The sequence below is a fragment of the Ursus americanus genome, chromosome 6 (genome assembly GCF_024610735.1).
Source record: "Ursus americanus isolate L20-20 chromosome 6, mUrsAme1.1.p, whole genome shotgun sequence".
Lineage (NCBI taxonomy): Eukaryota > Metazoa > Chordata > Mammalia > Carnivora > Ursidae > Ursus > Ursus americanus.
Window position 1 is genome coordinate 33,488,300 of NC_142132.1, and position 24,290 is coordinate 33,512,589.

At 35.9% G+C, this 24,290-nt stretch overlaps 1 protein-coding gene across 5 annotated transcripts in view; it reads right to left on the bottom strand.

Moving 5' to 3' along the window:
* EXOC6 (exocyst complex component 6) overlaps positions 1-24,290 on the bottom strand; it is a 225,975-nt gene that overhangs the window by 173,800 nt on the left and 27,885 nt on the right. For 4 of the 5 annotated variants that reach the window (XM_045810010.2, XM_045810009.2, XM_087862902.1 and 1 more), the window contains exons 2-4: positions 2,193-2,364; positions 892-939; positions 712-802 (exon numbers count right to left, since the gene is read on the bottom strand). In XM_045810010.2, coding sequence (XP_045665966.2) covers positions 712-802; positions 892-939; positions 2,193-2,364 — 311 coding nt within the window. Of the gene's footprint in view, positions 1-711; positions 803-891; positions 940-2,192; positions 2,365-8,342; positions 8,761-24,290 lie in introns of those variants that run through there. The other variant, XM_045810011.2, reaches the window with a different exon arrangement.

Below are 24,290 nucleotides of genomic sequence, written 5' to 3' on the forward strand. Positions count from 1 at the left end.
GATAGTAAGATGGATTCAGCTCACTATATGAGAAAAAGATGACATACACATTGTCTTCCTTTTGTATGAACAGGATACATCAGGGGAAGGAAAATACTGGTGAGTTTCTTCAGAATTTATTTGATGTCCCAGTAATATCTGAGCCATAACAGAGAGATCAAAAACTCAGAAACCTAAAAAGTCAGTCTTTCCAAAATATAAGAGTAAAGGCAAAACCAAAGAAGGGAAAAGACCTAGCACTTCTGAATGTTTTTTTACTTTATCAGCAAAACGAGACTGTGAGCAAAGCAAACCAACTTGCTTAAGTGACAAACAGAAAATAGTGGAAAATCAGAGGTAAAAAATTAGGCGAATTAGGAAAAGGCAAGGACATGTAATCAAAAGATACTCTCCTCCATGGGAAAGTATTCTGAGGAAAAACAAAAAAGCAGTGGGAGGGGGGTGAGGGACAAAGGACAAACTAGGCAGGAAGGAAATGGGAGAGGTACAGGTTGTTCTAGGAATCTGATGTGACAGATTATCAAACAAAACTTTATAAGATAAGAAAACCATGAAAATTCAAGGACTAAAATAGATAAGAAAGATAACCATGAGCTTTTGGGGGCAATCACCAAAAAATCTGTAATTCCCATAATGAATAAAGACCATATGCTATCATTAAATTATAATTTTACCAAGCCAAGCATTACATTATAGACAAGTTTAACTCACCTGGAAGGCATAACTGCAATTTTTCTACTACTATTGTAATGTTCCTCTGCTGAATTCTACATCGAATAATATCTTCTGTTTGGACTATCACCTTAGAAAAGAAGAAATGCTCATATTTTTAAGCAAACAGTTAAATTGCATCCACATATTGAGTATGCAAGAAATGTATCATATTCTAACCTCCTTTCCAGCATCTTGAAATCTTCGGTTGGTATCAGTAACTTGCACCTTAAAAATAAATTCACCTTAGTTAGACAAATATGCATAAAACTGCCCTGATATAACTGCTCACCCTTGTAATCAGATCATGCTTCATGAGAAACTTAGAACAAAGAAATGCAAATTCAAATTAACTCTACAGCTTGAACTTGAACTTTTGATTGAAAAGGGCTTTTGTTAACTTCAATTACTTATGACAGTTCTTTTTAACAGATTCTGTGGCAAACTTCTCAAATTTAATCTAGATTTTTGAACTTTACTTGCTTCTCTAAGTCTGTCAAACAATTCAAATCACTGACCCAATTGACCACTGGTCCCCTTTTTGATAACTTCAATGAGGTCTATGTGCCATTCATTGTCTGTATGAAATGGTGATTGCATTTTATGGTAATTAAACATTCATACTTTGCTGAATGCAAACACTGGGTGGTTGATTAACATCAAACACGGAAATTTCAATCCACAGCAACATTTTAATGCTGCAGGTGCAGACAAAGCTCAACCTCAAATTTTCCCACATATTAAGTGACTCATTAGGTCATCATAGTAAGGAAGCACATTCTAGTTTATTAAAAATCTCATTAATTTCTGAACAAAGATGCTCAGTGACCTCATTGATGCTGTATTTGGTCTCTTGTTATCTGAATATCCTTTATGTAATAGTTTTCTGATCATAACCTTTAGTGAACCGGGGTCATTTTATCTGCTAAATTCTCCAAATGTAAAGAAAGATAAATGGGCAAATTCTTACAACTAAATACTTTTTATTCTGACTGAACAAATTCAGGTCTCATTTAATAAATGTTTTTTGCTGTGTGGCAGAAAATACAGACCAATTTTCTTTAAGAAAATTATGCTCTATTAAACTAAAAAAAAGTTTCAATATTAAATTTTTGAGAACACACTCATTTTTTTTTAATTTTTAGAGGATAGCTTTTTACTATGATACTAATTGCCATTTTTAAAATTCTAAAACTGCAAATGAGGCCTTCCTTTGTATGAATTTTTTTAGTTCATTTCCCTGCATGGAAAGAAATCCTGTTAAGTCAATGCATTACTTGCTTTACAAAAAAGAGATTACGCCTGTCATTAGCATGACAACTATGTTAATAGAGCATAAAGAGCATTTCCAAATATACACACTAATTCCCTTCTTGAAAATAGTACATTTAATAATGATTTGTACATAGGCACTACAAACTAATACTTCACAAATTTAATGAGAGCATTAAAAATAAAGAGAATTTTAAAATATTTCTTACCTTCAGTTTTTCTGCATCAGTTCTTACTTTAAGGAGCTCTGTAATAGCATCTACAAAACCCTGATGATGAAAATTACACATCTTTTCAATTTCCTTGTCATGATTACGGATACAAGCATCTAACTTTTCCATGAACTTCTTGTGTGCATTTGGTTGGTCATCATACACAGACCTGAATGTACACAAAAAAGAAAACTAACATTAACTTCCCAGTTCACCAAAATTTATTCTTTATTAAGCCCATTCTTTGCAATAGCTAATAATTTTTTTTTGCTTTGTAATCAGTATATTAAGGAGACATTCATACATTTCAAGAATTACTTAATTCTGATATCCAGATTTAAGCCTGTGAATATGACTTTTAAATATACAATTAAAGCCATTCATCATAGTATGATATAGTACCAACATTAAATTACAGTTATTTCAGAATATAAGTTAAATTGTTTAAAGTAAGCAAGCCTGTAACACACCTAAAAAACACCTTCCTATCTCTTACATGCAAATTACTTCTCCAGCACAAAGGTCTCTTCACTCTAAATTACCCTGCTCCCAAAGTCACCACTCTGAAGCTTACCATGGTCCAAAGGGAAGGGGAAAAAATGTCATCAGGACTGATATATCCAAAAAACCCAAAAAACAAAAAAACAAAACGAAACAAAAAAACGATGGCACAGCAGAAGGGAGTGCAATTCTACAAGTTTGAGCCCTCAAGCAGCAGCATATTACGATAAATCCTTTCTTTAGAAAGGCATCATTTCCATCACTGATACCACAGACCAATTTACATAGCAAGCTATCTTCAAGTAACAGCTGAGGCAACAGAATAAATGCAGAGGCATCACAATTAATCCCACTTAATAATATAACCATGGATCAACAATTCTCTACATATTAAGTTCTTTGATTGCCAACTGAATACAAGTTTTAACTTCATAGCAACAGTTCGTAATCTTTTTTTTTTTTTTTAAAAAGACTTATTTATTTCAGAGAGGGAGAAAGCACAAAAGGGAGAGGGGGAGGGAAAGGGAGAGAGAGAATCTCAAGCAGTCTCCATGCTGAGCACAGAGCCTGATGCAAGGCTCAATCTCAGGACCACAAGATCATGACCTGAGCTGAAACTAAGAGTTGGACGCTTAACTGACTGTGTTACCCAGGCTCCCGCAAGGGCTGATAACCTTAAAATAAAACTGGATTGATAGTACTGTCACTAGTAGAAATCATTTGTATGAAAAATAATTTCTTTTTGAACTTATTATTAAGTGAACCACAAACCCTCTAGATATCTGGAAACTGTCTGGATATCAGGAAATAAAGGTCTGAGGCTCAGGACATGAGTCTTTAGCATACTAGTGTTCAAAAAAGAATCACTGAGTGAATGATTAAAGAATGATGAACAAACTCCTGATTTCTACGGTACTTACTGTGTCAGGACATATTCTAAGTGCTTTATATATTAATTTTTTAATCTTACAACAAACTTGTATAAAGTAAGTATTATTATTACCCTTGCTTTACAAGTTACAGATTATGTAACTGGTGTAAATTCCACACTAGCAAGGGACAGATGAGTATGAATCCTGGCAATCTGGCTCCAGAGTTCATATTCTCAAACACAAGGCCATACTACAGTCACCACAATGTTCTCTAAATATGGTGTACATATTCCTACTGTATCTCAGCTCATGCTATCTCCACATAAAGGGCATCACCTCCCTGCCAACCACCATTCAGAAAAGGATTAACTTTGCCCAAGGAAAGGTTTGGCCCTTGCCCCCAGCTCCTGGGAGGTAAGCCTTCAGAATGTCCTACCTGATAGTTGTCTTTACTTGGGGGCTGTGGGCAATGCCAAATAATCAAGGATAGCAAAGTGGTTTACAATGTGATTTAGAGGGGATGGGGGCCTTCGGCCACATTGTATCAGCTCCAGAGAGTCTACAGACTAAGGGTAAGCAACTCACGGCAGTCACCCATGTCTATGTGACCAACCCCCAGGAAAAATCCTGGACACAATGGCTTAGGTGGTTGGCAATGCTCCATGATTACTGGCACACATCATTGCTGAGAGAAGTGCTGTCTACATGACCACTGGGAAAGGACTACTGGAAGACTCTGCTTTGAACTCTCCTAGGCCCTGCCTTATATGACTTTTCCTGATGTTAATTTTAATCCGTATTCTTTTGCTGTAACAAACAGCAACTGTGAATATAACAGCTTTCTAAATTCTATGAGTACTCCTACTGAACTTGAGGGTAGTCTTGGGGACCTCCCAAAAATGTGCCCCCCCAATCTGCTGCCTATTGTTTGAGATTTAGTTCAATTCCCATTTCCTCCAATAGGACTTTGTCAATGATTTCCATGCCAAGTAATCTCTTCATAAGCAGAATAGGTAAATTTACACTCCTTTCCACTCATTGTGACATGTACATACATTATATTTTGTACTGTAATTTAAACCTTTCAAATATACATCCCATATTTTGTTTCTTCATATCAATCATAAGCTTCTTGAGTGTAGCCTCCATGTTATAGATTTTTTTTTTAAAGATTTTATTTATTTATTTGACAGAGATAGAGACAGACAGCGAGAGAGGGAACACAAGCAAGGGGAGTGGGAGAGGAAGAAGCAGGCTCATAGCGGAAGAGCCTGATGTGGGGCTCGATCCCATAACGCGGGGATCACACCCTGAGCCGAAGGCAGACGCTTAACCGCTGTGCCACCCAGGCGCCCCTCCATGTTATAGATTTTTAATGAGTACATATTATAATACTAGAGATAGCAATATTGGGTAGCAATTATTAAAAATTTGGGCCTTTAAGAGCTGAGCTGGAACTAGGCTCTGATTCTGGACATCTTCTCTTTTCTTCCTATGCTACTCTCTCAGTCTCATCCAGATTTGGAGTTTTATATTCCATAAGAACACTGACACCTCCCAAATTTATGTTTCTAGCCCCAACCTCTCCCCTGAACTTCAAACTCATATATTTCTCCAACTGGGTATCTGATAAGCATTTCAAATATGTCCAAAATGATTTCCTACCTTCTTCCTCAAACCTGCTCCTCTCAGTCTTCCTTCATCTCAGTAAACTCCATTCTTCTAGTTGCTCTGGCAAAAAACCTTGAAATCACCCGACAGTTCTTCCTCTCGCTCTCCCCACCAAAATAATCCAGCAAATCCAACCACATTTTACAACCTCTACTGGTGCCACCCTGGACTAAGCCACCATCATCCTGCCTAGAATGTTACCATAACTATGAACACATATTGAAGTAATATATATACACACATTTCTAAATTTTTTAACCTATTTTAGTACAAGTTTGTAATTTATCTGGCTCTTAAAAAACCAGGTAGTAAACAGAACATACCCTAAGAATTGTACTCTCTTTTTTCTGTTACAGCTGTAGCATTGTAGCAAAAATCTAAGAGATATTTCAGGACTGCCCCACTACAATGTCCCTCCAAAGAGGGTTTGCCTCTGTCAGTCCAAAAGTAATACTGTTATCTCTTTAAAAAATATTAATAATAAACAAAAAGAAGAAAAACAATAGTTATTTTCCAGAAGTCTATTTTATTCTAGAAAGTTATAGTCCATCTTTTGGTGTGTCTTTCTAATTTATTCTCCAGATTTTAAAAACAAAACTACTTCTAATTTATAATAATTCAAGACACTGCCAGTGCATCTAGTATAGCATCCCAGGTGAATGCCTCTTTTTCTACTGAGGTTATGAGTATGGAGAAAAGCAGTATCAGAACATATGCAATACTCACCCCCCATTAATAAAAAACCAAAGCATGAAATGGGTGAACTATTTATATCCCATGCCTTCTGCTGTTAAAATAGAACTGTAAGCCCCAATAAAAATAACATTAAGGAATCAGTCCTGTGAATGATCCATCTTTTACTACTAAGTCTTAGTCTCTCCTGACTCCTGATAACCACTTGCTGCTACAGACATAAATACAAGCTGCAGCCCAAGCTGATATAACCTGCGTGTCACCCATAATCCATATCAATGAGATCATTCTGAGCAGAGTACACAGAAATAAAAGAAGTGGAGATGAGGAAACATTCTAAACCACAAAAATAAATTGCATTTTTTAAAATGTATTGAAGGCTCAAGCAAGTGCCAGAATCCAAAATTCATCACAAGATAGAATTTGGCCCTGAAAAGGACCCTAGGAAGTTCCTAGTTCTGACTTTCTCAACTTAATAGATGCAGCACAAATCTAAGAGCCAGACACAAGCACTCAAAGTGGAATGAATACATGTAGTTGATTTAACCCTCTATCCACTCTGGTGAAAATATTAGAAATAACTAGTCCGAAAATTTGCGAATAAAGCCAACAATAAATAGGTGAGAGAATAGAGACAAACAGGAAAGGAGAAAGAGTGGATATGCATAGGAACACTGGAAAAGGGAAAAAAGCAAAAGCAATTCCTCTCCCAAGTATTTCCTGCACCATATACATAGTAGGAATTATCCATCTTTCCTCTGAAGGGACCTACGTTTAATTAGAGATACCTTGGAAAGACAGTGGAGGGAGGATATGGAAAGCAGAGAAGATGTGCACTCCCTGTCAACAATTCCTCACAGTCACTGAACTGACTAAATAGATGTCATATCTGCTGCTTCTGGCTTAATGTGGTGAAGATAAAAAAAACACAGTAACACACCAAGTACTTATATTAAGTACTTTGCATGCATTATCTCATTAATATTCACTACAGCTTTACAAGGTAGACTCTATTAGCATCCCAAAGTACAAATGTAGTTTGGGAAGATGAAGACTTTAAGTCCAAAGTCACACAGTAGTAGGGCCAAGATTTAACCCCAAGTCTACCCGATTCCAAAGCCAGCGCTCTTAACCGTTATGTCACATAAACTCTCCAATCAGAAATGGTGATAAGCAGCAAGGAATGCAGAGAAGTTATGGGCATAGCAACTAACCAGATCACCTTTGAAGATCAACAATTGAGAATGACTCGATAGGGAATCCCTGATGTGCACTGTTGCACCCATCAGGTGAAATCATCCAATGGACAGAAAAAAAGGATGAGAACTGAGGCATAGCTAATTGTTAGGCAGTATTAAATTACAAATGCAACAAAATATAGAGGAGCAAAATACGAAGTAGAGAAAACTAAGGGCCCTTTACTTGTCTAACCTCAGCCGAAGGCTCTAAAAAATCTATTTTTTCTTGTCTTTGAGTGACAGTTTTTATTCTTTGAAATTGTGATCTGTAGGACAAGAAAGGAAATACCATTCAGCACTATTCAATCTTTGAACCCTAAGTCAGTTAACAGTTTTATCCATCTAATTATTAATGTACCAAATACATGCTGTACAAGCAATATACATTTTTAATGAATCTTTCTGCTTTTAAAATGTTCCTCAGAATGCTATAATGTCTACCGGCAAGCCTAATCAAATTCTATAAACAAATACACACAGACATATGGCAAAACCAGAAAGCTGGTAAATTTTCCACTATCCCACATCCACTAAGGTTATAAATTAATGCTCCATATACAGTTGAACCTTGGACAACGATTTGAACTGCATGGGTACACTTTCAAGCAATTTTTTTTCAATAGAGTATAGTACTGTCTCTTCCTTAAAACTTTCTTAATAACATTTTCTTTTCTGTAGCTTACTTGATTGCAAGAATACAGTATATAATACACATAACATACAAAATATGTGTTAATTGACTATTTATGGTATCATAAGGCTTCTGGTCAACAGTAGGCTCTTAGTAGTTAAGTCTTTGGGAGTCAAAAGTTATATGCAGATTTCCAACTGCACAGGGGGTCAGTGACCCCTAACCGCCACATTGTTCAAGTGTCAATTATACATATAATAACTTCAATGTAAGAGAGTTCAGTCTTCCCTTCCAAAAGCTTAGCACAATAAAGCCTTACTTCTACCAAAATGTAAAGCTAATCACGCCAAAAGGCAGATGTAAAATAAATTTAAAAGAAGGGATGACTTAAAAACTTCATGTGAACAGAAAATAAGGATAGAGTATGCTACACTAAGAGATTTTAATTTATATATTTTAATTTTAGCAAGTAGGAATGCATAAAAACAATGTATGTGTCTTAAAATCATTGCTTAGTACACATTTCCTATCTTCAATATACCTAATCTTCCACTCCAAAGCAAAATGTTGACATATGAGTGATCATACATTATTTGACCATCTGATGTATCAGGCTTATAGCATTTAAACAAGTAAATCATCTTTCAGAAATGCCTTCTTGAATTGTATGTACAGGGCTCCACCTAGTGGTAATAAAAGAGATAAGAAAAACTAAGAACATTAAAATGTTAAAATTGCTTCTTTAAAAATTAACGTTATCAAATCAAATGTCTTAATGGAGGAACTCAGACTACTTCAAGTTTTGGGACAAATACTCTATTCTATTAAGAAGATAAATGATTTATTAATCATTCCAGTTTTTTTAAGGAGAACATCTTTTTGATGGAAAACAAATAACATTCACGAAATATTATGTGAAAAAGGACTCTTTTATTAATGGAAACACATTAGGATATTTTTTGCCAAAAGGCACATAATATTGTTATACCATTTTCAGTATCTTTTTCTTTCACCATACTTTCACTGTAAAAAAAAAAATTCCAGAACAATAACTGTAAAGAGCATAAAATGTACAGGTTTCTCCTACTATCTGAAGGTAGAGAGCTCCTATGAAACCAAAATCGTGTAGACTGAAGAAGCAATTATTACTAATTTATACAGAAATATTTTTGAGCATTCCCAGACCCCCCAAAAAAAACCTCTCTTAGGTTTTTCTGATATATCTTAGAATACATCTCGCTAACAGATGTACAAAACAAAGATAAAACGCAGATGCTCACAGACACAGTTCAGAGCTATGGCTGTTTGATGCTAAGTGTAGATCCCCAGGAAGGAGCTTGGCAGTGCCACTCCTGCTGCTCATGCTGCTGACTGCAATTTTCACTTTCTTTTTTCACAAAAGCAAAAATCCTCTTTGGATTTCTTTCAGTTAGTGGAAACAGGTATTAATGTAGGTCTTTTGTAAAAGTGAACTGATGTAACATAAACTTTAAAAAAGCAGGGGACACCTGTATTTATTTGCTGAGAAATGACTTTTTAACTTCTAGTAAAATGTTTACATTTTTAAAAAATTGATAAAAATCTCAAATACCCAATCCAATTTCCCTAAACTACCTGTATTTACTGAAGCACTATAGTTTTCTAGACAGAATAAAAATGGCCTTTCTCGATCTCAGAATCCTTCATTCTCCAATAGAACAGATATTCTATTGCATAACTACAAAAGAGCATAGCCAAGCCTACACAGAATAATGTGAAGATACTCACCTAAAGTCATTACCGTTAAAATACTAAACATTGGCAGACTTTCCTGTGAATTTTATTAAATGTCAATCAACTGCTGTTAAGGAAAAATTACGAAATACCAAATCTTAATTATTAATGATTAGAAATACAAAATTAAGATTAGTATTTAGACATTAAGTTTGATATGACATTTGAAACTGTTTAAAGAATAGCAAGGTAATGGATTTCCAAAATACTGTAAAGCTAAAGGCAAAAATACTATTCAAGAATCCCTGGGCATTAACACCGCATTTACTGTTGGTGTCAATACTTTCTACAAACTTTTATCAGAAAAGAAATGTCTGAAACACCTGGGTGGCTGAGTTGCTTAAGCATCTGCCTTCGCTAGGGTCATGATCCCACCTATGAGGTGCCTGGGATTGAGTCCTGTATTGGACTCCTTGCTCAGTGGGGAGACTGCTTCTCCCTCTGCCCCTTCCTGCCACTCTCCCGGCCTGCTCGTGTGTGCGTACACACACGCACATGCATGCAATCTCTCTCTCTCTCTCTCTGATAAATAAAATCTTTAAAAAAAAAAAAAAGAAATGTGCACTGTTTTATCTCTGGTAAAACAGTATCAGCTACTTCTAATCTCCACTGGATGATTTTTAATGTCGTTTTTAAATTTTTCAAACATTAACCATATTTTCTGCTAGCTCTTAAAATGATACATTAGCCTTAATTCTATATTTCCGGTAATAAAAAAATTGCTTTTACATCCTTTCAAACACTCTTTATTCTTCCAGTCCATAACCATTTTTACTATCCTTTCACCAGTGTTTCAAATGTCATATCAAACTTAATGTCTAAATACTAATCTTAATTTTCTATTTCTAATTATTAGTAATTAAATTTGGTATTTCATATTAGTGAGACTGCTTATGATACTTTAATAATTTCATATTTATACTGAATGCTTTTCAGATTCTAGGTACTGATCTAATTAGTACTGAAATTTTGCTTACTAACATTTTGCTACTAACATTTTGCTTACTAACGTTTGCATTTTGCTTACTGACATACCTTTTTCTGAATATTAAGTAAATTTATAAGACAATTAACCACTCTATTATCAGCTTTTGACAAATTAAATATTCCTAAAAATGATGCTATGAAGATAATGTTAAAAATAATAATAGAAAAACTAATCAGAAAATTTCAAAATCTGTGAGGTGCCTGGGTGGCTCAGTCGTTAAGCGTCTGCCTTTGGCTCAGGGCGTGATCCCAGGGTTCTGGGATCGAGCCCCACATCAGGCTCCATGTTCTTCTGGGAGCCTGCTTCTTCCTCTCCCACTCCCCCTGCTTGTGTTCCCTCCCTCACTGGCTGTCTCACTCTCTGTCAAATAAATAAATAAAATCTTAAAAAAAAAAAAAAAGAAAGAAAATTTCAAAACCTAATAAAACCGGGGCACCTGGGTAGCGCAGTCGTTAAGCATCTGCCTTCGGCTCAGGGCGTGATCCTGGCATTCCGGGATCGAGTCCCACATCAGGCTCCTGCGCTGGGAGCCTGCTTCTTCCTCTCCCACCCCCTTGCTGTGTTCCCTCTCTCGCTGGCTATCTCTCTGTCAAATAAATAAATAAAATCTTTAAAAAAAAAACAACCTAATAAAACCATCCTATACAATACAAATTGCTTGCTAAAACACTCAAAACGTTTTTTTTTTTTTAAGATTTTATTTATTTATTTGACAGAGAGAGAGACAGCCAGTGAGAGAGGGAACACAAGCAGGGGGAGTGGGAGAGGAAGAAGCAGGCTTCCAGCGGAGGAGCCCGATGCAGGGCTCGATCCCAGAACACCAGATCACGCCCTGAGCCGAAGGCAGACGTTTAACGACTGAGCCACCCAGGCGCCCCCCTCAAAAAAAATTTTTTTAAAGATTTTATTTATTTGACAGAGAGACAGCCAGCGAGAGAGGGAACACAAGCAGGGGGAGTGGGAGAGGAAGAAGCAGGCTCCCAGTGGAGCTCCCAGCAGAGCAGGGAGCCTGATGTGGGGCTTGATCCCAGGACCCTGGGATCACACCCTGAGCCAAAGGCAAATGCATAACGACTGAGCCACCCAGGAGCCCCCCCCCAAATTTAAAAACAGATTTTGGGGGGCACCTGGGTGGCTCAGTCAGTTGGGCATCCAAATCTTGATTTCAGCTCTGGTCATGATCTCAGGCTCATGGGATTGAGCCCAGCATCACGCTCTACACTCAGCAGGGAGTCTGCCTGAGAGTCTCTCTGTTTCCCTCTGTCCTTCCCCTCACTAGCATGTGCTCTCTCTCCCTCCATCCCTCCGCCTCTCTCTCTAAAATAAATAAATATATTTTTTTAAAAACACATTTTTTGTATATCAGTAAATTTGGTAAATTCAACAAATTGGTTGTGCAATTCCCTTCAGGAGCCTTTAGATTTAAGGTGCCCAAAATTTCAGCAGCACCCATGTGAAAAACAAAGAGCTAAAATATTAATCAAAGATAGCAAATGAGTTATCATTTGGGAGAAGGGCCCCCCTTTTTTTTCTTTTAAGCAACAAATAGCAAATATACCATCTCCCTACCTTAAATGCACAAAAGGCTTGCTTAAAGTATCACTTGATATTGGAAAAAATACATGTAATTCTACTTAGCAATATAAAATAGCAAGAAAAAAGTAGTCAATATAAAATTATCATACCCAGTACTAACATTTTCCCAACCATTTTATCAAATATATCACACATGAATAACAATGTTCCCATAACTTTCCCTGACACTCTGTAATCCAAGAGTAAATAAGAAATGAAATAGCTCCAAAACAGTAACACCTGGATAAAGACAAAGGAGTATTCTTTCCAACAATGTTCATTAAGTACCAACCATATGCAATAGAAAGTGAAAATCAGGTGCAGAAAACAGACATATGCACAGTTAACTTTAACACAGAGGTTTACTGATCCCTATATCATTAAAAATTTATCTGTACTGTGCATAATTCTTCAAAAAGGTAGGAAAATAAATGAAGTAGTTTTACAACATAGGTCCAAAATTCCTCAACATACTTTCCATTGAGAGGTGGGATCTATATCCCCTACTTCTTTTGAATCTGGGCAGGCTTCTGAGTACTTTGACCAATGGAATATGACAGAAGTAATTACATGCAACTTCAGAAACTAGAAAAAACCATGCAGCTTGTCCCAGGATTTCTTTAGACACCCACTCTGGGGAAAGCCACCCAACATGTAAGAAATCTATCCTTAAAATGCTGGAGGGACGGCTGGGTGGCTCAGTTGGTTAAGTGTCTACCTTCAGCTCAAGTCAGGATCCCAGGGTCCTGGGATCGGTCAGCATCCAGCTCTTGGCTCAGCAACTGGCTCAGTGGGGAGCCTGCTTCTCCCTCTGCCTGCTGCTCCCTCTACGTGTGCACCCTCTCCCTCTCTCTCTCTAACAAATTAAATAAATAAATAAATAAATAAATAAATAAATAAATAAAGTGCTGGAGAGACCACATATGTGAACACTACAGAATGACAGCCATATCAACTGCCAGCAATGTGAGTAAGTCATCTTGGCTGTGTAGTCCAGATAATTTCAGCCCCAGTAGCAACTAATATCTGACTGCAACTGTACGAAAAACCCCAAGTCACAAATGCCCAGCCAAATCTTTCCTGAATCCCTGAAAAAAGGTTTACAAGTACAATACAAATTATTTGGACATCAGCATAAAATATGTAAATTTGATAATTAAATTTAAATATTTTCCTAAATAATTTCTTTTTTTTCCTTCTATCTCTTTTTTCCTTTTGGCACTAGTCCTTTTTGGTACTGACCATAACTTCTTTTTCCACTGCAGGATGCCCTTTCCCCACGAGATATGCCTCAATCTTTTTCTTTTTTAGATTTTATTTATTTATTTGTTTGAGAGAGAGAGAGAGATAGCAAGAGAACATAAGCCAGGAGGAGAGGGAGAAGCAGGCTCCCCACTGTGCAGGGAGCCCCATGTGGGGCTCTATCCCAGGACCCTGGGATCATGACCTGAGCCCGAAGGCAGATGCTTAACCAACTGAGCCACCCAGGTACCCCAATACGCTTCAATCTTAATATTCCTTCAAAATTCAGCTCCAGACAGTTCCTTTAGGAAAATTTCATCAATAACCACATTGGATAGTAACTTACCCATTACCTGAAATTTCCCCCTTTAATTAATTTATATAACACTATCTTTTTAAAAATTTATCTTTTATTTATTTGTATAACACATAAAATTTATTCTCTAATTATTTAGTGTATATTTCATCTTCTAAATTCTTTGAGAACTGAAGGTGTCTTCTGTTTCTATGTTCAATTCACAAGTGCCGAAACAATGTAAAGAAGTGCAAATCTTAATAAAAAGAATAGGGTCACTAGAGGGCACCCTTCACCAAAAAGTATAAATCCAAATATTTTCTTTTACTACTGAATCAAAACATGGTGTGAATCTCATACTCAACCAAATTAACAAAAACTATAAAATCAAATAATGTTTCCTCTTTTTTGAAGCTGCTTTATCCTGATACCTATTACTTTAATATAACAGTTAAAAGTAGAAAAGAACCATAAACACCATAAACATTTTCTGACAATTCCAGGCTCATAATTTTTGGAAGACCTAGAAAAGCTACCATCATATAAGTAGATCCTGAAGTAAAAACAAGAACTTTACTAAACTGCACAATATATTAAAAATGAAAGTCACATATAGATGTATTTAATTTAAACTTCGGAAGAAAGCATTCAAAACTATACATTTTAAAAATAAATATATATTAATAAACAATTTAATTTTTACAATGTTTTTCAAAAGACAAAAAATTTTAACAAATAAGTATAATTCACAAATAGTATGGAGGAAAACAAACATGGTTACCCTGATATAAGGCTGATCTCAATCCCCACTATTGATCCTGACCACAGTCCACTGCTGTTGGTCATTTCACAGCTTTGCAGAGACAAGAGTAAGATGAGAAGAACAATTCCGTGTCCACTCAAAAGCAGAATGTAATTAACAAAAATAAATAAATAAAAATAAGCTTTTACTTTTGTATTAGTACTTTGCAATCCACAGAGCAATTTTACATAGTACATCATTGCATTTGATCCCAAGAACCCTTGGGAAATAGGGCAACTGGTTTTATCTCTATCTCACAGACAAAGGAAATGAAGGTCTGAGAAGTTAAAGATTTGCTCAACACAATGTTCCTACTAAAAAGGCCAGAGTGGAGTGCCTCAGTGGCTCAGTCAGTTAAGTGGCCTGAGTGGCTCAGCTCTTGGTTTCAGCTTAGATCATGATTTCCAGGTCCTGGAATCAATATGTGTGATGGGCTCCATGCCCAGCGGGAAGTCTGCTTAAAAATTCTGTCTTTCCCTTTCCCTCTGTCCCTCCCCCAGCGTGTGTTCTCTCTCTCTCTCATAAATAAATAAATCTTTAAAAAGGCCAGAGGCAGGTATACAATCCAAGTCTCAGACCCATAAGGAGTGTTGGAAAATACTGCACAAGAAAAGGTAAAAGCAGCTCACTGCACAAAAATCACCATTCTGTTGCTGAAATTATTTACCTTAAATATGTCAGTAATAGTGTCATTGCTCATGTCTAGAGTATCTTTGCTATTACTATGGCAATGCCTCTATTAATGAAGTCTGAAAATTAAGCTCCTTTATAATAAAGTTGGCAACACCTAGACATCAACAATATATACACACACTCTCACAAGCCACACAAAGAACAGTTGTCTGCCTTCACATTCAGACATGACAAAAACAGAAAACAAAATAACAAACACACCATTGCACACAGATTCTATTAGGCCTGATCTACCAAACTAAAAAGAACCAGCCCTTCTTGTAAGACAGGCCTAAAAGCAAATTTGACTTACATGCTTTTTACCACAGGAATGAATGAAAAGATAGGAATGAAAAGGGAGGGTAGGGAATGATGGTGGTGTTTTGGTTTTTTCATCATTTAGAATTGGAAAAAGAATATGGAGAAGATAAAAGGTTAGGGATTTTTCCTGCATCAAGCAGCCCCCAACTCCTGGAAAGAATAAACTGGAGACTGACCTTACTAAAGTTACCAGAGTCCTGTATCTGAGAGCTGCAGAAGAATAAGGAACCTACATCACTTTATTGTGAGTTAATTTTAATATCTGAGCCTCCTCTGACCAAGGACAAGTTTAAAATACTGAGTATAGTCTTAGTCACATTCCTTACCATTCCCAATCTTAATGTAAACCTTTCCATGTTTTGGTTTCTTTAGTTAAAATTTAATAATGTTTTTACACTGCAGCTTTCATTATCTGATCGTCTAAATTAGAAGGCAAAACATAATGATTAAGAGTACAGGCTCAGAGGCCAAAGGGTCTATGTTCACATCTAGCTGCACCACTTACTATGTGCCTAAGGCAATGACCTAATCTATCTCTACCTCAATTTCTTCATCTGCAGAATAGGTATATAATAATGGTACCTCATTTGCTTCTTGTGAAGATTAAATAATACATTTAAGTGTTTAAAAGAGAGACACACAGTAAATGTTTAATAGATTTTTATCAGCTATTATTATCTACATGATTACTTTTACTTTGGGAACAAAGATCTTAGGAAATTATTTTAGAGTTAATATCACTGCTTATAGAATTTGACAAAAATAAGAACTAAAGGGACAACAATAAGAAAATAATCAAACAGGATGAAAATTTATACAAGGCAATTTTAACTTCATTTAACAAATACTTAATACTCAAAATTTAACTTGTTGAATGGCATAGATTCGTTCAATATTCAACAAATAAATAATATTTGTCATTTCAAATACAAGAATATACTAGAATTAATGTCAATTATGATTTTCCTTCAGTAGTAGGAAACAACTGTTTTTTTAAACCTCTCTATTCTTCTATATTTTTCAAGCTTTCTATAAAACAAAAGGCTTTTGTTTTTCATTTATTCGGTTCATAAAGTATTTATTGAGAGTCTGCTGTACCCAAGACATTACGCTATGTAACATGGTCAGAACTAATCAGATATGTATAACAATCATAGGCCTCAGGGACAATTTCATTAGGCCTGTATTTAAGACATGTATTTAAGACATACATATTAAAACATACATTCACACACAACTAAATAACACTGTATAGCATTTTAAAAATCCATGGTATAAGAACTCAGACACAAGAAAAAAATTACATATATATATATATCCACCTAGAATACTATGTTCTAAGATGCAAAGATTTCATGGAGGAAATGAGACCTAAGGTGAGAATTCAATGATAGGTAATATTTGAGTAGTTGGAGAAATAAGGAGAGGGGAATCAATCATGGGTAAACACAGGCAGAAAAGGATATGGCACTGTGAAAAAGGCAAACAGTTTAACTGACATGAAGGACGTACAAAGTAGTGGGAACTCTATTATAACTCTTAGTTATATTTTATTTAATCTTTATTTGGACAGTGGCCTGGGAGTGGCAAGATCCTCCTCTGTGATTTTGATCAAAGATGGATCCTCTCCCCAGAAAAGTTCACAAACACAACTGTAATATACACTTTCTCTCTGAGAACTGCTGACCATCTACAAAGTTGGAAAAGCAATACAGTCTTTTCCACTCATAGTACATTGCCCAGAGGTGTACAAACTTATCCAAACTGGTTCGATCAAATATACTCGTTCAGGAATTTTGAACTGGAATTCAGAGACAGTCAGCCACATGTGCCAGATTGACATATGGAAGCTGTAGGTGGTCATCCTCCACTAAGTACAGAGAGAAGCAGAGAAAGCTACACTTCAAAGGAAAATGAAGACAGAAAAAGAAACACAATCTTCTACCTCTTTATTTCAATCTTTTAAAAAGCATGATTGCCTTTAGAATTTTGTGAGACCCAGTAAGTTTCCACTATTTTTTTTTTTCATATTTCCTTAAGCTAACTCAATTTGGTTTGGTACCTACAACTAAAAAAAAATCCCTAAGACACTTATCCATGCACACACCCACACATACATATACATTTCTTAAAATTGTAAGGGGTTTACAAACCCCCTCATCTGACCAATAAATACACTAGAGTACATCTTCCCAACTGAATAAGTTTACAGGCATACCACAATGACCATCTCTCAATTTTTCTGTTTGTGCCATGACATAAAAAATGTGGGAAGTATTATCACAAGATAATCCATAAATAAGAGTCTAAAGATAGTTTAATTTAATACACTCCTGAGGAAAAGAACATGTCAACCAGGGGTGGAGGGAGGAGGAAGAGAAGAAGGAAAAGGAGGAGAAACAGAAACAGAAGCAGAAGCAGCAACGGCAGCAGCAGCCGCCGTCTAGCTTTTACACCATACTTTTTATTTTTTCCAAAACATCCACAACATTGTACAGCTAAGTAAAGAATTCAGGATATGCTAAGTATCTTAAAATACACTGCCGGGGGGAGGGGTGCCTGGATGGCTCAGTCAGTTAAGCAACCCACTCCTGGTTTAGGTTTAGGTCATGATCTCGCCATCATGAGATCAAGCCCCACGTCGGACTCTGCACTCAGCGCAGAGTCTGCCTCAGATTCTCTCTCCCTCTCCTTCCCACAACTCACACTATCTCTCTAATAAATAAATAAAATCTTAAAAAAAAAAAAACACTCTTAGGTAGCTAAACCAAGTAGGTATCCTGAATATCGAGAGTGAGTTTCTAGCAACTCCAGAAGGAAAAAAAGTATATAAACCCAGAATCCAATTTCTTTCATCACAGAATAGTGAAAAAGATTTATTTAAAAATGTTCACCTTCTGTGTTATCTCCCATGAAATATTTCAGCTAGTCTGCCACATGTACTCTTAGCATGCTTTACAAAATAATGCCCAGGTGCTTCCTCTAATTCAACTGAAGACATTCTGTCAAACAACTTTTTAAATGACAGAGTCATTTAAAAGTCATAAAAAAAAGGATACAATCGTATCTTAAAAGGCCATACAACCTGTCAAAGCATCAGGCTTTGCAAAGGCAAAAAATACAGGGTGATATTCCCTGTATTTTTTATGTTGAATTTTACTTGCCTTGTCTTCCTCTATATGCAATTTCTGTGACTTGTTCTCACTAACAGTATCCTGTTCCCATGCATAGGAAAGAGCCTAGTAGAGTTCATTGGTTAGCATTACTTCCTATAACTAGGGTTGACATTCTAGAATACTGGCATTAACACTTACCGCTAATTCTGGGTAACAACAAAGTACAATGATAATCGCTAATGGACATCCTCCATAGTGAAACGTGAATTGATAATCAGCTAACACAGATTTGCAATAGACTTCCTCCTTCCTGTTTTTACACTCCTGACCAGAGATGTCTCTTCCTGTTGACTTCTCTGCTACTTGGTAAAATGCAAAAGATGAGAAATTGAAACATCCAACACATACAAAATTGTATTTGTCCTCTAGAATAACAAATTGAATTGCTAAATAAATTTTAATTGAAAATCCTTGAAGCAGATTAAAGAATGCAGATGTAGACTGCTTCCTTAGACTTTGGAAAATCAAACAAAAAATGTGAAGCTCTCTAGAGCAGATCTAATGTGCAGTTTGCCTAATAGCTTAAGAGATGATCTATATACTAGAGGGTACTATGCTAAGTGAAATAAGTCAGAGAAAGAAAAATACCACATGATTTCAATTACATGTGGAATCTAAAAAAACAAATAAATAAACGAACAAAAAGCAGAATCAGATCTATACTTACACAGAATAAACTAATGATGCCAGAGGGGAAGGGGGGAAGGAGGAGAAGCAAAATAGATGAAGAAGAGCGGGAAATACAGCTTCCAGTTATGGAATGAATGAGTCTCGGGAATGAAAGGTACAACATCGGGAATACAGTGAATCCAATGGTACTGTATAGTATTGTATGGTGAAAGATGGTAGCTGTAAGCATTGGCATAAAGTATAGAAATGTTGAATGGAAATGTACACATTAAACTAACGTAAGATTATGTGTCAACTATACTCAAAAGAATGAAAATAAATTAACATTCTAAAAATTTTTAAAAAGGTAGAGTCACCAGGAAATCCCTGAAAAACATGAGCAATGAGGTAAAGCTAGCCCTACCAAATATAACAATAAAGCCTCTATAATTAAAAGCATGGTATAGCACATGAATAGACATATGGACAATGAACAGAATAAAGAAACAAAAGACCACCACATATGAAAATTCCATAAATGATAATAGCAGCACCTCAAATCAATGTGAAAAAAATATGCTTTTTAAACAAGAGGTTTTAGGATAGTTGGACTGCCATATAAAAAAAAGATAAAACCAGGACACCTGGCTAACTCAGTCGGAAAAGCATGATCTCAGGGTTGTGAGTTTGAGCCCCATGTTGGGTGTAGAGATTACATAAATAACAAACAAACTTAAAAAAGAAGCTAAAACCTGGAGCCATTCATTACACCATACCCAAAGACAATTCAAAAAAGAACAGAAATGTTAAAGTAAAAAATAAAACCATACATGTATCAAAAGAAAACATGAGTGGATTCCTCTATAACCTGGTACTATGGAAAACTTTCATATGCCTCAAATTCAGAAGAAAAAGATTGATAAGTTTCATCTTCATAAAAATAAAAAACTTTTGGGGTGCCTGGGTGGCTCAGTTGGTTAGGCGACTGCCTTCTGCTCAGGTCATGATCCTGGAGTTCTGGGATCAGGTCCCGTGTGGGGCTCCCTGCTCAACGGGGAGTCTGTTTCTCCCTCTGACCCTTCCCCCCTCATGCTCTCTCTTTTTCTCTCCCTCTCAAATAAATGAATAAAATCTAAAAAAATAAAAATTAAAAAAAAAAAAAACTTTGCATGGAAAAAAAAAGCGTAAGCATAGTAAGAGACAAAATGAAAAAAAAAAAGTTTTCAACTAATGGCAAAAAAATTGTGAAAGATTTTGAAGTGGATGAAAATGATTACTCTAACACATACTTGTAGATGATCTGTGCCTTTCAGTGTCTGGCCTATTTTAAATCTCTACAAATTGTAGAAAACTGAGAATAAAGCAAATTATTCTTGTCCAGAGAAATGCAAGACATTTTGGTCTGTGGAATGCAATAGATTACTGCCCTGCAGATAGTGACCAGCTGTGTCTCTAGTTATAAATCTATTTCAGCATTCCCAAATGCCTATGTTGGTTTTTTGCCATTGTCTTTCAAACTCTGTAACAGCTCATTAGTTCCCTCATTAATTAACAAATTAAATAAAACCTTTGGCATCCATTAATTTTATATCTGTATAAAGGCCACGATTTTATCTTTTTTGAAAACTACCTTTTAATGGTTTTGGAGGTTCCACCAAAATGCCCAGTGGATTTGCCTGGCACAGACAAGAAACTGCATTGCCAGAGAATTGTACCTCACGGCTGCCTAAGCTTAGGTACCTCTTTTCTTAGATCCCAGAAGTAAAACCCAAGTGGCAATATACATTTAACTTTGCCGACTCTTGCTTTTCTGGTCGTCGTTGTGTTTCCTCTCTATAAATTGTACCTTTGGTTTGGTTTTTAATTACTGCATGGCCAATAAATTATTACTCCTAAGTGGTAACAATGACTGAGAATTTGGTTTTATGGCTTGACCACTTATTTGGTGATCCCTCTACATGGATGACAGAGATCTCTTGGGTAAAAGATAAAAGACACTCTGGCTTGGTAATCTTTTTTGTCTATTTGTCTATTTTGAGCTCACATCAGTTAAGAATTTCATGCCCACTAAGAACAAGTCTTTGGTATCTGGACCAGTGACGTTTGTTTGTTTGTTTGTTTGTTTCATCTCTACAATTCACGTCTCTTGACCTGGGGTGAAATCATAGAAACAAAGTTATAAAGCTTTATATGTGCAGTTCAGAAAGGCTTTTACCTCTCATTGGTTAAAGGAACTCTGTTCTGACTGGCTCACCAGTAAAAAAACTAATAATAATAAGTACTTGTATAAATAGAATATTTGTCAAATTCCCAGAAAACAAGTAAATTAAACTTCTAACAGTTTAAATGTGCTAGACTTTTAAAAAAAACTATTCTTACAGGAATTAACTCAGAAACATTTTTAATTTTTTAAATTTTATTTTTCTTAAGTAGGCTCCATGCCCAAAGTGGGACTTGAACTCACAACCCTGAGATCAAGAGTCTCATACTTTACTGACTGAGCCAGCCAGGAGCCCCTTGGAAACATTTTAAAAGTACAAGTTCACATAATTAAAGTACAACTTTGGCAAACAAGCCTAGTTTGATAACTTTGCTTTTATGAAAAAAAGCTATTTATTTTCTCTGACTAGTCATTTAATTCTACTTGGTTTTGTTTCTCCTAAACACATATTTACTTTTCAGATAAGCTAACATTAGCCTATATAAATATTTCAGATGATTAAAATCTAAATTTGTGCTCAACTAAGTTGAATCATTATTCTGACAAACTTTTTTTTTTTTTTAAGATTTTATTTATGTGAGAGAGAGCACAAGCGGGGATGGGGGCAAAGGACAGAGGGAGAGGGAAAAGCACACTCCCCACTAAGCAGGAAGCCCAATGCGAGGCTCGATCGCAGGACCCCAGGACCATGACCTGAGCCGAAGGCAGATGCCCAACCAACCGAGCCACCCAGATGCCCCTCTGGCAAACTTTTTATTACAACATGTATTGACACTGATTTCCAAGATCTTTAGGCAGCTTAAAACTTCAATACTAAATTAAGAGATAATCACTGGTTATCTAGTTAATTTTTAAAAATGGTAGAATTTTACAAGACTGATTACTAAGCATAATTAACTCTATAAACTGTTGCTTATTTTTATATGCTGTAAAGAAGCTACATTTTGGGGACATGTTAATGAAAATGTTCATTTTTGCCACTTTAAGAAGGTATAAAGGGGGGCACGCAGGCGGCTCAGTCAGTTGAGCATCTGACTCTTGATTTTGGCTCAGGTTGTGATCTCGGGGTCGTGGGTTCAAGCTCCGCATTGGGCTCTGCGCTCAGTGCAGAACCTGCTTGCTCCTCTTCCTCTGCTCCTCCCCACCCCCGCTTTCTCTCTCTCAAATAAATAAACACATAAAACCTTACCAGAAAAAAGTATAAAAGGGGCATCAGTGTCTGCAGAGAGGTGTGTGCTCATGAGCTTTGCTAGCCTGATAAAATGCTTGTTGTATACAACAGTTCACAATGTTCCACCTCTTCCACCTCAGTGCTTTAATGTGAAATTTAAATTAAATATAGTTACTTTGGTTAAAAGTTTAAATCATTATCAGAGGTTGAAATTACACTAAGACCAATAGTGACAGAGAAATACAACTATGTACAGGCTTTTATTTTTCAGGGAAAAAGTGGTTTTGTCCTACAGCAGTTCTCCCATTTTTTGGTCTCTTTACACTCTCAAAATTTATTAAGAACTCCAAAAAGGTTTTATTTATGTGGATCATAACTATCAATATTTACATTAGAAATAAAAACAGAATTTTTAAAAAAATCTATTGATTGATTTGAAAAGACCAATGATGAACACATTATATGTTAATGTAAATAAACTCAGCGTTATTTGAAAATGGTTTTGTTTTTTTTAAGTTAGCTCTGTGCCCAGTGTGGGGCTTTACCTTATGATCCCAAGATCAAGAGTTGCACACTCCACCAACTAAGCCAACCAGCACCCCTGAAAATGATTTTGACGTGACAGATCCCCAAAAAAGAATCAATGCTCTATAGTAAACTGCTTCAGAACATGAAAGAATATAAAGAACAGCAAAACATGGAAAATGAATTGTATTTGCCTTAGTTTACAATATCTGATTCTAATAATAAGCTATAAAATGTATTTAAAATTTAGCAACATTTGCTCAATTTTGTTGGGCTTGCTTCCTTGGTTTACTGGTTAATGACTTGCTATAAAATGAAAGGTTATTCTTTACCTTCTGTGTAATCTACCTAGATAGCAGCAGAGGGTCCCTTTTGCCAGAATAATTTTCTATGCTTCACATGGACTTTATTATATTCTTAATTATTTAATAAACAAACAAAAATGTTTCCTCTCAGTTATGAAAGAACTAAGGTTCTTTACAATAAGTTATCTATGTTTATTTTTTAAATACTTCAATTTTTAAATTAAATCAGTACCCAAGTATTGCTTCTCAGGTAACATCTGGTAACTGCTTTGGTTTGTCTTCTAAAATTTAAGGCCTAAATAGAGAAAAAAATAAAATAAAACTTTCAAGATATATTTTACACCTAAAACTGTCTTTGAGACTTCCCAGAGCAACTCCGCTGTTGTTTATTCTTTCAATTTATAAAGAGAGAAATGCTAGAAATAATTAGGTTTGTTTCTTGTGCTATTGTAGTAAAACTTGCACTGGAAGAGTTGTCAAATTCGAAGAGAGGTTCAGCCTTCCTATGTTAAATACATATGGGTAAAAAGTGTCATAATACAAACATTTCTGAAATTGTACTCTTTATGGGAAGTCCCTAAAGATTTGTCAATTTGTTGGGATGCCTGGATGGCTCAGCTGGTTAAGCAGGTGCCTTCGGCTCAGGTCATGATCCCAGGGTCCTGGGACCGAGCCCCACCTTGGGCTCCCTGCTCAGCAGGAAGCCTGCTTCTCCCTCTGCCTGCCATTCCCCTACTTCTGTGTGCGTGCTCGTGCTCTCTTGCTCTGACAAATAAATAAAATCTTAAAAAAAAAAGTCAATTTGCTAGCTGTT